Source organism: Gouania willdenowi, chromosome 11 (assembly GCF_900634775.1).
Source record: "Gouania willdenowi chromosome 11, fGouWil2.1, whole genome shotgun sequence".
NCBI classification, from domain to species: Eukaryota; Metazoa; Chordata; class Actinopteri; order Blenniiformes; family Gobiesocidae; genus Gouania; species Gouania willdenowi.
Window position 1 is genome coordinate 14165556 of NC_041054.1, and position 14240 is coordinate 14179795.

Below are 14240 nucleotides of genomic sequence, written 5' to 3' on the forward strand. Positions count from 1 at the left end.
TGAAGTTAAAGAGTAAAGGACCACTACCGCGTTTCCAAACGTCAACAGGAATCCTAGTTCCTCTTTACGGGGTTCGTTTACATTTTCTAACATTTTTCTTGATTGTGTTTTACAAATTAAGCTTTAAAAGCAAAGAAAACTATTATAAAGTCATCTTAAAGCTGATAAAGTGTTGACCTCGTCATATTTGCCACATGCTTTGGTTAAAGCTTCACATTTCTGTTGTTTACCCACATAGGCTTGTCTACATTGCACTGTTATTTACAGATACAGTATATCCCATGTGGTGCATTTATTTACCAACACTGTACTTTTCTGTCTCTCAGGATCTGAGATCTCATGGGTGTCCACGGTCTGACCACCTTCGTAGAAAACCACAGAAATCTTCTACAGAATGTTAAGTTCCGTGACAGTCGGCTGGTCATTGATGGCTGTGGTCTTTATTATCGTCTCTACTTTACCTCTGGATTGGATCAACAGCGTGGAGGGGACTACGATGCTTTTGCTGCTCTGCTTCACCAGTTCATCTCTGCCCTGGAAGCCTGTAGGATCCAGCCATATGTGGTACTGGATGGAGGTCTGTTTGATTCTCATTTTCTAGTTCAGTGATTCTCAACTGGTGGGTCGGGACCCAAAAGTGGGTCACGGATCTGTACTGGGTGGGTCGCGGCCAGCTGGTCTAAAATGAATAAATAAATACTCAATGTCTCTCATGTTGGACTTGTCTTTAATTTTGAAAGAAACTTTTTTTTTTTTTGATAGGCATGTTGTGAAATGCATGTTGCACAGGAAAATATATAGATTTAGTATATATGTGTGTGTTTTCAACAGCTATTTTTGAAAACCTAAATTTGGTTTTTTGAATTCTAAAAAAAATAATTTGGACGCGATTTAATGACCGTGGCAAAACTTGGGTCCCAGGGTGAGACCAGTTCAGAACCCTTGTTCTAGTTGATTAAATGTGTCTTGAATATTGTCACTTTTTTAAATTTGGTATTAAAAAAAAAGGCCGTAGCTACGGGCACGTTAAACGTATCCGTAAACTGCAACTCAATGGATACGCAGCGCCCATCATTGGCCAGTTTAGGTCACGTGACTTGAAGTTCCGTAATTTGTATTTTAGCTCATATTTGTTTTTAGCTACTCCACTCACCCTTTTATTTTAGACCTATCCCTAACTGTAACTCTATCCCTAACCCTAAACCTAACCGTAACCGTAAACCTAAAATGTTTATTTTTAAAGGTGGAATTTGCCGTGTTAAATATGTTAAAATGAAAAAAATGTGCCAAATGTGGGATTCGAACCAACGTTAACGAAACCTATATTAGCAGTGATAAACACAGGCACATTGCGCTTATGTAGAAAAACTCCGGAAATGTACCTATAGTCCTGGGGGCTACGTTTCATAAAAAAACAACACCAGATTGCAGCACTACTTTGCATGCATGTTCATCTTTTGTCTGCATCTCCTGCTGTACTATCAGATACAAGTATGAATCATGAAAATCAAGATTATCTATTTTTTCTTGTGTTTTTTTTTTTGAAGGTATGGACCCCAGTGAGAAGAAGTTTGGTACTCTTAAGCAGCGAATCCAGTCCAAGATAAGGGAGGCGGACACACTCGCTCATGGGCGCAGTGGAAGCGTTCTCCCTATCCTCGTGAGACATGTCTTCATCCAGGTCCTCACCCAGAGAGGAGTTCCACTTGTGCAGTGTCCAGCTGAGGCCGACTGGGATATTGCATGCTTGGCACACCAGTGGAAATGCCCAGTCCTCACCAGTGACAGTGACTTTTACATTTTTGACCTTCCAGGTGTGGGTAGTAACTTCATATTTGTCTTTGCTCTCACAGTGTTTAATAAATTGGATTTCTTATTTATTTTTCACAAAATTCTCACAGCTGCTTTCCTTTGTGTTTGTTTTCAACCCAGGTGGTTATTTGCCATTCCAAAATTTCCAGTGGGCCAATCTTAATGGAAATCCTTCCCAACGCTACATCTCAGCTCGTCGCTACACTGCTCACAGTCTTTGTCAATGGTTTGGCAGTAACAACTGTGAGATGCTGGCCCTTGGTGCGGTCCTGCTTGGGAATGATTATGGTACTCCAAAAGCAGTTGAAAAAATCTTTGCTGTGATAGATTCACAGCATGTGCCGAGGGGAAGTGGTGGCAGAGGCAGAAGTGGGACTTCCTCAACCCGTATTGATGTTCTTTTTCTTTGGCTCTTCTCTATGTCAAATGTAACCGAGGCGTTAGAGGAAATAAGTCAGATAATGGCAGGACAAGGCAGAGCACAGAAGGATAAAATCATTTCTCAACTGAGGGCAGGCATGCAGGATTACTTCATCAAGCCTCAAAGCAGTCTGGCTCGATGGTTCTCCGAAGGTGGTAAGGGATCTTTGTTGGGTCAAACTCCATCGCTGCCAGAGTACTTGTCTTGCACAGCTGCACGGGGTCTTCTGCCTCCTTTAGTTGTTGATGCTTTACTCATGCACAGGGCCTTTCTCACCCCCCAGGTGGAAAACAGTAAGCTCGCCAGCAGCCACTGTGCTTCTAAACTAATCCGCCAGGCCGTATATGGGATATTACTGCAGGAAACAAATGGCAACACAACTCAAGAATACGAGGATATTCAACCGTTTCCCAATGCACCACAGGGTGGAGTCCAACAGAGGAGGAGGCGGGGAGGGAGAGGACGAGGAGGCAGAGGTCGGGGCGATGTTTTACCAGATCCACACGGTGTGACTGTAGGGTTTGGTAGGGGGGAAGTAGCCAGTGCTGCAGCAGTGCCGGATCACAGCTCTAGATCTATTTTTGTGGAGGAATATGACCGTTTGGATTTAAACCTGAAGGTAAACCAAGTGGAGGCACTGCCCCCCACTAACATACATCCTGAGAGACTTGCTCAGGTGAACATAACCAACATGTTTTTCTTTGTTTCATTAAGTGTGTGCTTTGCAAAAACAAGCGTCCAATTTAAGTTTTATCTTCTGACTTAATCCAGACTCCTGTGGCAAAACGGCTTGGGGTTCTACTCAATGTCCTGGAAGTAATGGAGCCGACACTGGCTCCTGTCCCCCCCAACCTGCAGTTGGTGGTAGCAGTCACAAACTTCTGGCTGAGAAAGACCACACCAACCCCCTCAGAGCTCCACCTGCAGGCGATGGTGCTTGGCTTGGTGTATGGAGAGCTATCCTGGAGCACCCAGCCTGGACTCACCCACGTGTCGTACGGTGGTCAGTTTGGTTCTGCTCTCATTTTGTTCTTCAGTGTTTAAAAAAACAACTGTTCTCATAAATGGTTCTGTTCATTATTGTTAAAGTCACACAGATCAACTGGGCTGCTGAATGTAAAGTGCAAGCAAAGTTAGACCGACATCGTGTGAGACCAGGAGGGAGGCGGGGCTTGGACATTGGATTGGCGCACAGTTTTAGCCAATGGCAGTCGTGCCTTTGGATTACACTGTGTCTTAATGAGCTGCTGCTGCAACCATTGCCTGCACCTCATCTGTCATAGTAAGAAAAACTAACTTTAAAAAGCCTTATTTTTGTGTCAAAACCTCACAATAGTGTTGTGTGGCCACATTATGAAAATTCATGTCAGGATTTTGAAAAATGATAAATAATACACAAGAGAACAATAGTTTTTGTTGTTTCATGTCATTGTCTAGTCTGTTTTTGTTTTACTTTAGTGCGTTTTTGTTAATTTATGTATTTTTGGAGTCTTTAAGTGTGCTTTATTGTCATTTTGTGTATTTTTGGAGTCATCTTGTGTGTTTTTTTTGTCATTTTGTGTATTTTCTCAGTCTCTTTGTGTGTTTATTTCAGGGGCCTCAATAAATTAGACCAAAGTTTTACTAAAGCAACTTTTTTTACCCTGTCAGACCAAGAGTTTCAATTACCGGTACCAATTTGATTGTGACTTTTCTGTGGGCAAAATTGTATGTCAATTCACAGATGTTGATTTGGCTTTTCCTTTTTTATATAGTCATGCAAATTACATTTTTCTTAAATCTGCAATAAATTGACTGAAGAAGTGAGAAGTAGTGACCATTTTTTCTGTTTTCTAGCATTTTCAGTGGCACTTTGGTCCATGGACTCTTCAGAAGTCTTAAAGGAGGCCAAGCAGCGGAGTCATTACTTGCAAGCGGATCCCTGTCTTCACAGCTCTATTCCTCTCTGCTGAATGCTGCAAAGAATGGCAGGAGGCCCAACCCTTCTTCAGCGAGTCAGAGGAGAAGTAGAGGCCAGGGAGGGAGAGGAAGGCAGCGAGGTGGGAGACGAGTGGCGGGTGGAGCGAGAGGCGTTAATGAGTTAAGCAACAGATTTGCTTTTCTGAACACAGATGACGTGTTGGACTGATATAAAACACTTTATGTGGGTGTCTAATGTTTACCACAAAGCATCGGGTTATTAAAATGAATTACTATCAACACCACAACCTGCATCTTCAATGGGTACTTTTATAATCACATATATGTATTCAGCGTTTCAGACCATTTAATCATTTAAAATTAAGACATATATAATAAAACAGCTCAAGTACACTCTTACAATGTGCTTTATAACGATTTATACCAGTTACTTTGCATTTTTAGATCAGTTGAAATTATTACATGATAACAGTACTTCTATAGGGGTCTATTCTCCCATCTGGACTAAAGCGCTTTTGTGCGTGCCTGCAGTTACGCACTTCTCTCCTCCGCGTATTCTTCGGTCCAGGCTGCTGACACGCCCACCGCACGTAAGGAGCCAAAAAGTGCTGTGTGTGAATGAAGGCGGGCTGAAGAAAAGGAGACGGTGATGTCATTTTTTTTGGGCTGTTTAGAAATCACGGAACATGGAGTTTTCCCAACGCTTGTAAATTTCATTGAAATCCGTGAAAATTATAAACGTTCACTTTTAATTTGAAACGCCTTCATTTTTAAACAACATAGGTTGATTTGATCAGATCATTGATCAGATTATTGCTGTGTGACTGAATCACAGTTAAAATCTCTCTCCTTGATCATCATCATCGCTGTAAAGCATGACCGAGTTAGATGCGCTAGAGATATGAGGAAATAACCCGACCGCAGAGCGTCCTGCTTTAATACAGAGGGATGTTTGCAGTGAAACAGAACTATAGGCTTCCATAATACGCAGTTTTAAATATCAATTGTTTAAAGTGACCTGAGCCTCATTAAAATATATGTGCGAACAGTTTGTGGTCCTTCCTCATCCGCATATGACAGCTTGTTTCACTCTGTAGTGGATCAAACTGTGACTTTACGTTGGACACAGTATGAAAATAGTTGAATCACTGTGACCAACGTGGACAGAAGTCTACGTCTGTCAGTTTGAATTAATCACGCAGACGTGCAACACCCGAGTCCGTGTGGCTTCAAATGTAACTAAGTCCATATTTCTAGTGCAATATAATGTTTCACCTTATCGGGGCACTGCACTTATTCCAGGGTTAGAAGCGCGTAAGAGGAAAACGACTTGCGCACACTGTAGAATGTGCGTAAAGCCAGATTTGAATGGGACCACCCACATTTCAGGGCGCTCCACCCACAGTGCGTAACTGGGATGAAGGCATGCAGCAACTGACTAAAGTACAGGGGGAGAATAGCACACAGCCAATAACAGCGCCCCTGCACGGCTTTTTGAACTTACGCACATGGGAGAATAGAGCCCATAATCATTTTGCGGAACAAAAAGAAATGGCAGATAATGTAACCACGATTGCAATTTTTTTGCTGCAGCTATGAATTTTTAATGATTCTTGATGCTAATAATTGTGAAGAAAATGTGTTTTGTTGCTATTTAATGTTATGAAACATGTTTGTAATTAACAGGTTTTTGATACTGTAACAACATTCTGCTTAAAAAAAAATAAATGGAACATCACAAAGAAAGTGCATTATTTACCCATTTTTATTACATACACACACAATATCCAAATACATAATAAATGAATTGTATATTTATTTTTGTAATGATGTCTAATTTCCAAAAAACATGGTTTATTAAATAAATCAAATTTCAACCAATTTAAACTTAGATATTGTCTTATTAGTACACTAGAGACTGGATGAAGAAATGTTTTAAACTGAACAGCTAGATAAAAGAGAAATTAAATATCCTTTTCTGCCTACTACACCACATGTATTAACAATAACCCCTGGAACACCAATTTTGACATGAGAATTCTGTGAAAATTTAAAAAAAAATACAAATACCCGTGTCAATACTAATTTAATATAGTACACATTGTATTTTGGAAGTATTTTTGTTATCGTAAGATTTAGTATAAAATTTGATTAATTTTCAAAAAAATGGCTCACAAAAAACTTAATTGATCTTCTAGGAAATGCAATGTTTTTAAGACAGTCAGGCTGTACATTTGTGTATCAAAAAGAGAAAAGTGTAAGAGTTAGACAAAGTCAATCCAAAGCAGTGTTTAACATCTGCTTATTTCCTATTAGTCACTGATCCAACATATCAAAGCTTACATAAAGCTTTAGTAGATCAATGCTTTAGCAGCATTAGGTTAAGTTAATGACGTAAACACATTATGGGTAACTAACCTTTTTCAAAGTAGCTGGTATGGCCACTCAGAATTGTGCCGAGATAGTAAAAGCTTTTTCTGATCCTATGAGGAAGGAGAGGTTGAGGCAGATGAAGAAGCAGCGTTCGTAGCCTGAGCTTGAGACTCAATGAGGTCCATGTCTTCATCTTCATTGACCCCGCATATGTCCACTACGCAGATCAGACAGCTAGTGACAGGAAATGCTCGCACCTTGTTGCAGGTAATCCACCTGGCAACGCAGAAAATCCTAATCACACTTTTTTCATGGCATTGATTTATCTTTTGATTTTAAATGTTAAATGATAGAATTTAATGTCAGGATAAAATTAAATAAATACAAATAATGAGATTTTGAAGCTAGCAATGATCTCATGTTTTGTTATTTCGACAATATTAAGGCTTTGGACCCACCGATCAGTGTCAGTGTTGTATTTTAGAGCGTGTCCAAGTTGCCCCACTCCTTGAAAACCAGCAGCCAGCACGTAGATGACCTCGCCAACTGCTGCACATTTCACCGTTACCACCCTCCATGGCATCGGAGAGACTGCACGCCACTCGTTAGCTGCGATGTCATAGTATTCCACTGAGTCGAGTCCGCCTTGGGAAAAACAGATCATACAAATCAGGATTAAAAACTTCAATCTGTCAGTTATATTTGGAGCAAACAATGCTGTGGATCTTATCTGGAGTGATGGAGGTTTTATTACCCAAAGCTCCCTGCCCTCCAAAAGCATAAATCCTATTGTTCACGGTCACCAACCCGTGGTTCTTCCTCGCCTCTCTCATCCCACTCAGTTCTCTCCATCTGTGGACACAAAGTTACAAAGCGGATAAATAAAGCAGTGTGTGCACACTAGGGCTGTGCATTGCCATGAATCTGACAATATGATTCACATTTTGCATGTCACAATACAATATGTCCCGATACTAAACGGTACGATATACATGTACATCTCAATATATTGTGATATCAATAATTACAAATTTCACCTTTACAAATACTTTTTCTTCTACAACAGATTTTGATAAGCAGAACTAAGTAACTTTTTCACCTTAATAAATCCTTCTCGTAGTCCCTGTGAGGGTAATACAAGTGTTTATGAGGTGATTGGGGGTCTTTTGTCTCTCCCTGCTGTCTCTGGCCAGAAAATCACACTTGCAACTTTCCCTGCTTCCGACCCGGTGACAAGACGTACTGCTTTACGGCAGCCCAATACAAACTAATGTTAGATTATGCACACGGTTTTCTACAAATTAACTTTTCTCAAACTTATATCATGGTGGAGCAAGCAAAAAAAAAGGCAGAGAAGACTTTTGTCCGGGAACGGAGCAACTCCATGCAGTGACAGCTCAGCAGCAACACACAGCAATCACACACACTGTCGTCGTGGCAACAGGCATGCACACACACAACCCAGTGCTCCATCAGGCAGCACACACACAAACATCCATTCATCCATTTTCAGAGCCGCTTTGTCAGCACACAAACAAACACATCACACACATTTCCACACACTCTTCCGTATTACTCCCACATTATTCATTTATTTTACTTGTCTCTCTTACTCATACTGTTCACATGGTCACGTGGGACTATATGTGTGAAAGCACCCTTAGTGTCACTGTTGTATTAGGATTTTTCAGTGATCGGTTGCTACTGTCTTGGGAGAGCGAAGGTGCGCATGTAGCTGTGGGGTGGGGCAGGCGGCGGGGGGTGCAGTGTTTACAACAGTGACATAACCAAAATGACCTTTAGGGGGAGCGCTAAGCGCAAGTTACTTAGTTCTGCTTTAAGTTGTTAAATTATTAAAAAAAAGTTACCACATACATCTATAAAAGTGCCCAGTATGTTTTATTTAAATAAAGTGCAGTCAACTTCCAAGCTAAAATGCATTGAGGAGTGAGGCAGTTTAACAAGTTCTAATGTGGTTCACTGACACTTAGTGACCAGGTGTTTACGTGCTATGCATTTATTAGACGATACCCTGAGCGTTGTGACTGACTTACTGTTGTGTGTTTGGGTCGTAGACCTCACAGTTGTTGAGAACCCTGCCGGAGACGACGTTTCCCAACGTTCCTCCGCACACGTAGATGAGCCCGTTGGCTTCGACTGAGCCGTGGCTGCAGCGTGCCATCAGCATGCTGGGTTTGACCTTCCACGACTCAGTCCTTGTATCATAGCATTCGAAAAGGTCCAGAGCTGAGCTACCTGTAAATACATAGAATAATAACCCATCAGCTACAGCACGTTAATGATTCTCAGCTTTCACAAGACGATGATACATTGGAACCTTCGCCAAATCTCTTTTTCAGCCTCCAGCCAGGGTTGGGGTTACATTTTTAAATTACAATTATCCATGTTCAATTACAACTCATTTATGATGACGTTGACCAGCATTTTTTCCCCAATTACAATTAAAAATACAATTATTATTTTTCCCCTGAAACTCAATTACAATTATGTTCTCAATTACTAAAGTTCAAGTTACAATTAATCACAATTACTGACTCTGAGCTTTTAATAAATAACGCCATAAACTGTAGCCTTCCTCTTGTGATAGCTTTCTGTTAGCATCTCTTATAATAACAGGTCAGTTTTGACCCACGTCTTAATCAGCGGTAAAATACACTAAAAAATATGATCTATCATCTAATTTGTTTTTCATCTCTTGGTTACTTTGTTAGATCCATGAAAATATTGATATTAATATTTTGGTGTAAGCATCTGAGCCATTTTTCTGTCAGTATACCCCCCTCCCCCCCCCCCGATTTATTTTTTTTTTCTAAATGGTAAAATGATCCTGAAGAGGACAAATAGTGGGAAAACTTAATATGAAGCATGTTTTAATAATTGTTAACTATGTATGTGTATGCCATAGAGCTGTAACATACAAATTTATACAGAATTTCCATGCCAATTACAATTACAAAGTAATTTATCTGAACTCAATTACACTTCAATCATGATTACAACAGTAACAGATTTTTTTCCAATTACAATTGTACTTATTATAATTCACCCCAATCCTGCTATCAGCCCTTTTTGTTTTTGTACTTCCTCATGCTCACCAACTTCCGAGCCCCCGGATGTGTAGATCTTTCCCTGAGCGGCGCAAGCAGCCATGCTGTCACGAGGTGTGGGCGGTCCCAGTTTGGAATACCAACTATCCTTCAGGACATTGTAGCAGTCCATACGCTTAATAGGAAAAAGCTGTGAGCCACCCAGGATGTAGACGACATTGTCCCAGAAGACAGCAGTGGCATCCCGGCGTTTCTCAAAGGGGCAACGGAAGTCTGTCCAACTGGAGTCCTGCATCAGAAGCCAGATAATAGATTATGATTAGTATAGCTGAGTAAAAATATCGATTTTGGATGGATTTCATTAACATTTATAAAAATCGATCCAAAGGTGCTGAAATCAAATTTTTTTTTTTTTTATTAAATTTTTGGCGGACGCAGATGGTGCACTACTGGGTAAGCCGCCCCAGCTGAAGTCAGAAGTTTGGACCCATTTAGGCTTTTAAAAAAATTATTTAAAACATTAATTTAAAAAAACAGCTGCATGCAAGTATTCTGTTAACTGCACGCACCTTGGGGTTAAAGTAGCGGCAGGACTGAGGTTGTGAGCCTCCAAACAGAGCGATACGGTAGTCGTGCTTCTTGCGTCGTGGTCTGCTGTTCTCCCCCAGGTCCTCTCGATCCTCCAGGGACAGCAGGTGATAGCGCATTCCACCTATGAAAACAAATCTTGTTTCACACCTGCATGTGTTAGGCCGTGCTCACACACTAACCTTAGGATTTTTGTAACGTATTACAATTTGTTTTGCATCTTTTGAGAATATGTATACTTTAAGGCAGTGGTTCTCAACCTTTTCCCCAAAATAAAGGAGCCAGAGACTGGGGCCCATCCAATAACTCAGCAAAATGATGGTCCATTGTTATATGAATATGTGATTACCAGTCCACATTTATTTATTTATCTAACTAACATCCAGTTATCCAGGAAGATTATTATTGTTAGTGTTATAGTATATAGCCATCTCAAAGATGTAAACCCTTGTTTTAATCAGGAAAAAAAAGGGGCTGAAAGTGACTAAAAATGGTGGGAAAGGTGGTGAAATGGGACTTTAAAAACCACAGAAATTGGTTAAAAATGGCAAAAAAACAGACAGAAAAAGTTGTAAAAAGAATTCAAAGTGTTAATCTGAGCTTTAATGTGGCAGAAATGGGGAGGGTGGGTTGGGGTAATATAATTTAAAAAGTAGGAACAATTCGTTTAAATGGGCATGACAAATCGTGGATGTGGTTAAATTGGCAAAAAATAAACAAATTAGGTCAACATATACGACATTAGGTGGAAAGGGTTTACAAGTGCCGAAAATGTCTGGAAAGTGGAAAAAGTGTGCAGAAAAGGCATTGAAATTTGATGGAAATTGTAGTAATGTAGCAAAATGCATTAAAAGAGCAAAAATATGGCAAGAAAAAGTGAAGAAAATAGGTAAAAACATGGCAAGTTATTGCCTTTGCAGAAAAAGGATAAAAAATAAGCAAAAATGGGCTCAAATTGTTCAAAAAATATATTCCTAGTTTCTTGAAGGCACCTGGTGATCCCCTCCCAGTGTCTTGCGACCCCAAATGGGGTCATGACCCAGAGGTTGAGAACCCCTGCTTTAAGGGACTTGAATGTTTTACAACACTTGGATCTAGCACCGTGTGGATGTGCATCTCCACCCTCCTTCTCACCAATGACCATCTTCAGGCACTCGGGGTTGTCCTGGATTAGAGGCTCAGCCTGCACCGTCTTGGAGAGGAAGGTTTTGGAGACCAGAGGAAAGCGAACACACCCCAACACCTCCACCATGTACTGCTTGCGGGTACAAACGTCGTACTTTAGCCATCGCACTGCAGCGTCGTAGATCTGAACACAAATGCAACATAAAAAAGAAAACCGTGTGTTTTATAAATAAAGAATTAAAAACTAAAACTGATCCTTTTGTCCCTGCAGCCTCTCACGGCGTTTTCCTAAAAAAAGAAGTAGTACATAATATATGCACCTGTGCCTCTGCACGGACAGTCAGTTTGTCTTGGTGCAGTAGATAAGTCAGCTGTTGGACATTCAGGTGCAAAAACTCCTCCAGCTTGTAGACTTCTGTGAAATGAAGCTGGAAAAAGTCTGCAGCTGCTGCTCTCAGCTCAGGACAATCCATGCAGTCTGCTAGAGCTGAAATGCCTCCAGGACAGAAAAAAAGAATCTGTTAGCGTCATAATAAATGCCAAGGCTTGTGGTGTTTATGCATTTCTCTCGTTACCCAGGCAATTTGTGGCATCGATCTGTCCTTTGAGGAACTCCACGCACATCTTCTTCACGGGTTCTATCTGATACTGGTTGGCTGCATCCAGCAGTGACTGCACATTCCCGCTGTTCACAGAGATTCTGGCAGACACATAACAATATTCCTTTACATGTAAGAAAAAAAAAGCCAGTTTTAAGCACAGGTTTTAAAATGTGTAATAATAATACTCATATAACCACACATGGGACAAAAAGCTCACCGTGCTGTGTAAATGAACTCAATTAACAGCTCTATGATCTCCGGATCTGCGTTTCTCAGCTCCACCTCGTGAGACATCGACTCCATCATTCTAGCTAATGGTGGAGAAAACCAACAGAGAAATATGAACCTTCTTATTATTGTTGATTTAGAGTTTTTACTGCTGATTTTAATGTTCATATTGATTTTTAAACTGTTAAATGTTTTTCTCTTGCACTCTTTATTCATATAAACCATGTCTTCTTTATTTGCAAATTGCGAATACTACACATTTTTTTTTACCAAAAGTCCTGATTGAAACAATTGGTCTATAAGACCTGGTTATGTTACTGAGATATGGAATTAAGTATTAAAATAAATAAATAAATCCCAAATGTTTCTGTGCAGGGAGAGATATGGGTGGAAAAAAGGTGATTCTAAACAAGATAATAGAATGTTCAGACAACAAATGTATATATATTTTTAAAAACACACAAAATTCACCCAAAACGACAAATTTGTGTAAACACACTTCTCTCGTCCTGCCTCACAGGTTTGTGGGTTTGGGCCCTTGTTTTAAATGTTTGCTCAATAAATGGCTGTGGCTATTGATACGGAAATGTATGAATAGACTGGCAGCGCCCCTCATTGGCCAGTTTAGGTGATGTGATTGGTGCACCACATGACTTAAAGTTCCGTCAGTTTTATTGTAGCTCATATTTATCTTTAGCTACCCCGCTAACCCTTTTACTTTAGCCCTAACCCTATCCCAGGAAATACCCCAAATTTTTTTCGTATATGTATTTTTAAAGGTGGAATTTGCCCTGTTAAATATGTTAAAATGAAAAAAAATATAAATGACAAAACGGGATTCGAACCCACGTCAGCGGAAGGAGGAATTCTTGAGTCAGACGCAGTAAAAAAACATTACGCTTATGTATAAAAGGTTTGGAAGACGCACCCATAGTCCCAGGGGCTATTGATACGTTTCTGTATCAATAGACACTTCCTTTTCTTTCAAAGTGTCTATTTCTATGGTTGCCGTGCAGACAACCCCAGGTGCTATTGGTACGGTTACCGAAGTACAGTACAAGTACGTATAGCGTGTTAGGGTTGAGGGTTAGGTTATAACCCAATATCGCAACAATTTTTAGGGTTAGGTTTAGGGTAAGGTTTAGTCTTAGTAACGTGACCTAAACTGACCAATGAGGGGCGCTGCGTACGGATAGAATGTAAGTATATGCATACGGTAACCGTATGGATAGCCACTGCCTTTTTTTCTTTCCTTTTCTTTTTTTAAGGGAAAAGCAGGTAATAACAGTCGAATGAAGCTTTGCCTTTAGTGTAACACTTACTTGTGAACATCAGGTGGAAGAAGTGGCTTGCAGCAGCGAGAACAACTCTGTGTGCAGGAATGTGTCTGCCCTGAACCAGCAGGGTCACATCACAGAGGGTACCCTGAACACACACACACACACACACACACACACACACACACAGAGAGAGAGAGAGAGAAAGAAATGTATATCCCTCATTCAGTGCGCACAGAGCAACCACGGTGTCCCCACTCCTTTCTATACCTGTTTCCTTAGGTTATTCATCACTGCCATGATGCTGGATAGTTGTCTGGACTCCTCTTTGATTGCACATTTCCTCTCGCCCTTCTTCTTAACACTGGTCGCCTTCTCTGGAGAGGCCACCCCCGCCATGTCGACCTGATCAAACTGATCAAAACACTGAAGAGCAGCTGCAGCCTCCTCTTTGTGCACAGCCGAGTTAGAAACACTGGGGCTATTCGCTTGTTGTGAGCAGACACGTTTCGGACTGCAGTCCGGATGTAGCTTAAAATTAAAATAAATATCTCAAAGTATTTAAATTGAAACTATATATAAACGTAATTATTTTTAAATTAATCTTTAAAAATCTAGTACCTCGTTTAGCTTCTTCTTCTTTTTTCTTCTTCTTCTTCTGGCGTTTTTGCAAAATAATGTATCGGCGCAACACTGCCCCCTATGGAATGCACAGCGTCGCTTCTTCTTCTTCAAAAATTGATGATTAATTACAATTATGGCATAGTTAAAGTTGAAATTTTAACAATATGTTGTTGTAATTGTAATTAAATTGTAATTGGGTTTA

The 14240-nt window shown here is 40.4% G+C and overlaps 2 protein-coding genes across 2 annotated transcripts; one reads left to right on the forward strand and one right to left on the reverse strand.

Moving 5' to 3' along the window:
- Positions 1–12: 12 nt before the first annotated feature.
- On the forward strand, positions 13–4745 carry aste1b (asteroid homolog 1b). Its single transcript, XM_028460601.1, has 7 exons — positions 13–71; positions 327–577; positions 1548–1814; positions 1933–2909; positions 3005–3236; positions 3323–3515; positions 4070–4745. The coding sequence occupies exons 2-7, from the start codon at positions 340–342 to the stop codon at positions 4359–4361; spliced, it is 2199 nt and encodes a 732-aa protein (XP_028316402.1). The 5' UTR covers positions 13–71; positions 327–339; the 3' UTR covers positions 4362–4745.
- Positions 4746–5905: 1160 nt separating this feature from the next.
- Positions 5906–14076, reverse strand: klhl7 (kelch-like family member 7). The gene is made up of 13 exons (XM_028460602.1): positions 14036–14076; positions 13685–13945; positions 13460–13562; positions 12127–12220; positions 11883–12007; positions 11628–11803; positions 11317–11491; positions 10164–10306; positions 9643–9883; positions 8581–8782; positions 7281–7378; positions 6985–7171; positions 5906–6802 (listed from the first exon to the last, which is right to left on the reverse strand). The coding sequence occupies exons 2-13, from the start codon at positions 13811–13813 to the stop codon at positions 6637–6639; spliced, it is 1839 nt and encodes a 612-aa protein (XP_028316403.1). The 5' UTR covers positions 13814–13945; positions 14036–14076; the 3' UTR covers positions 5906–6636.
- Between the last annotated feature and the right edge of the window lie 164 nt (positions 14077–14240).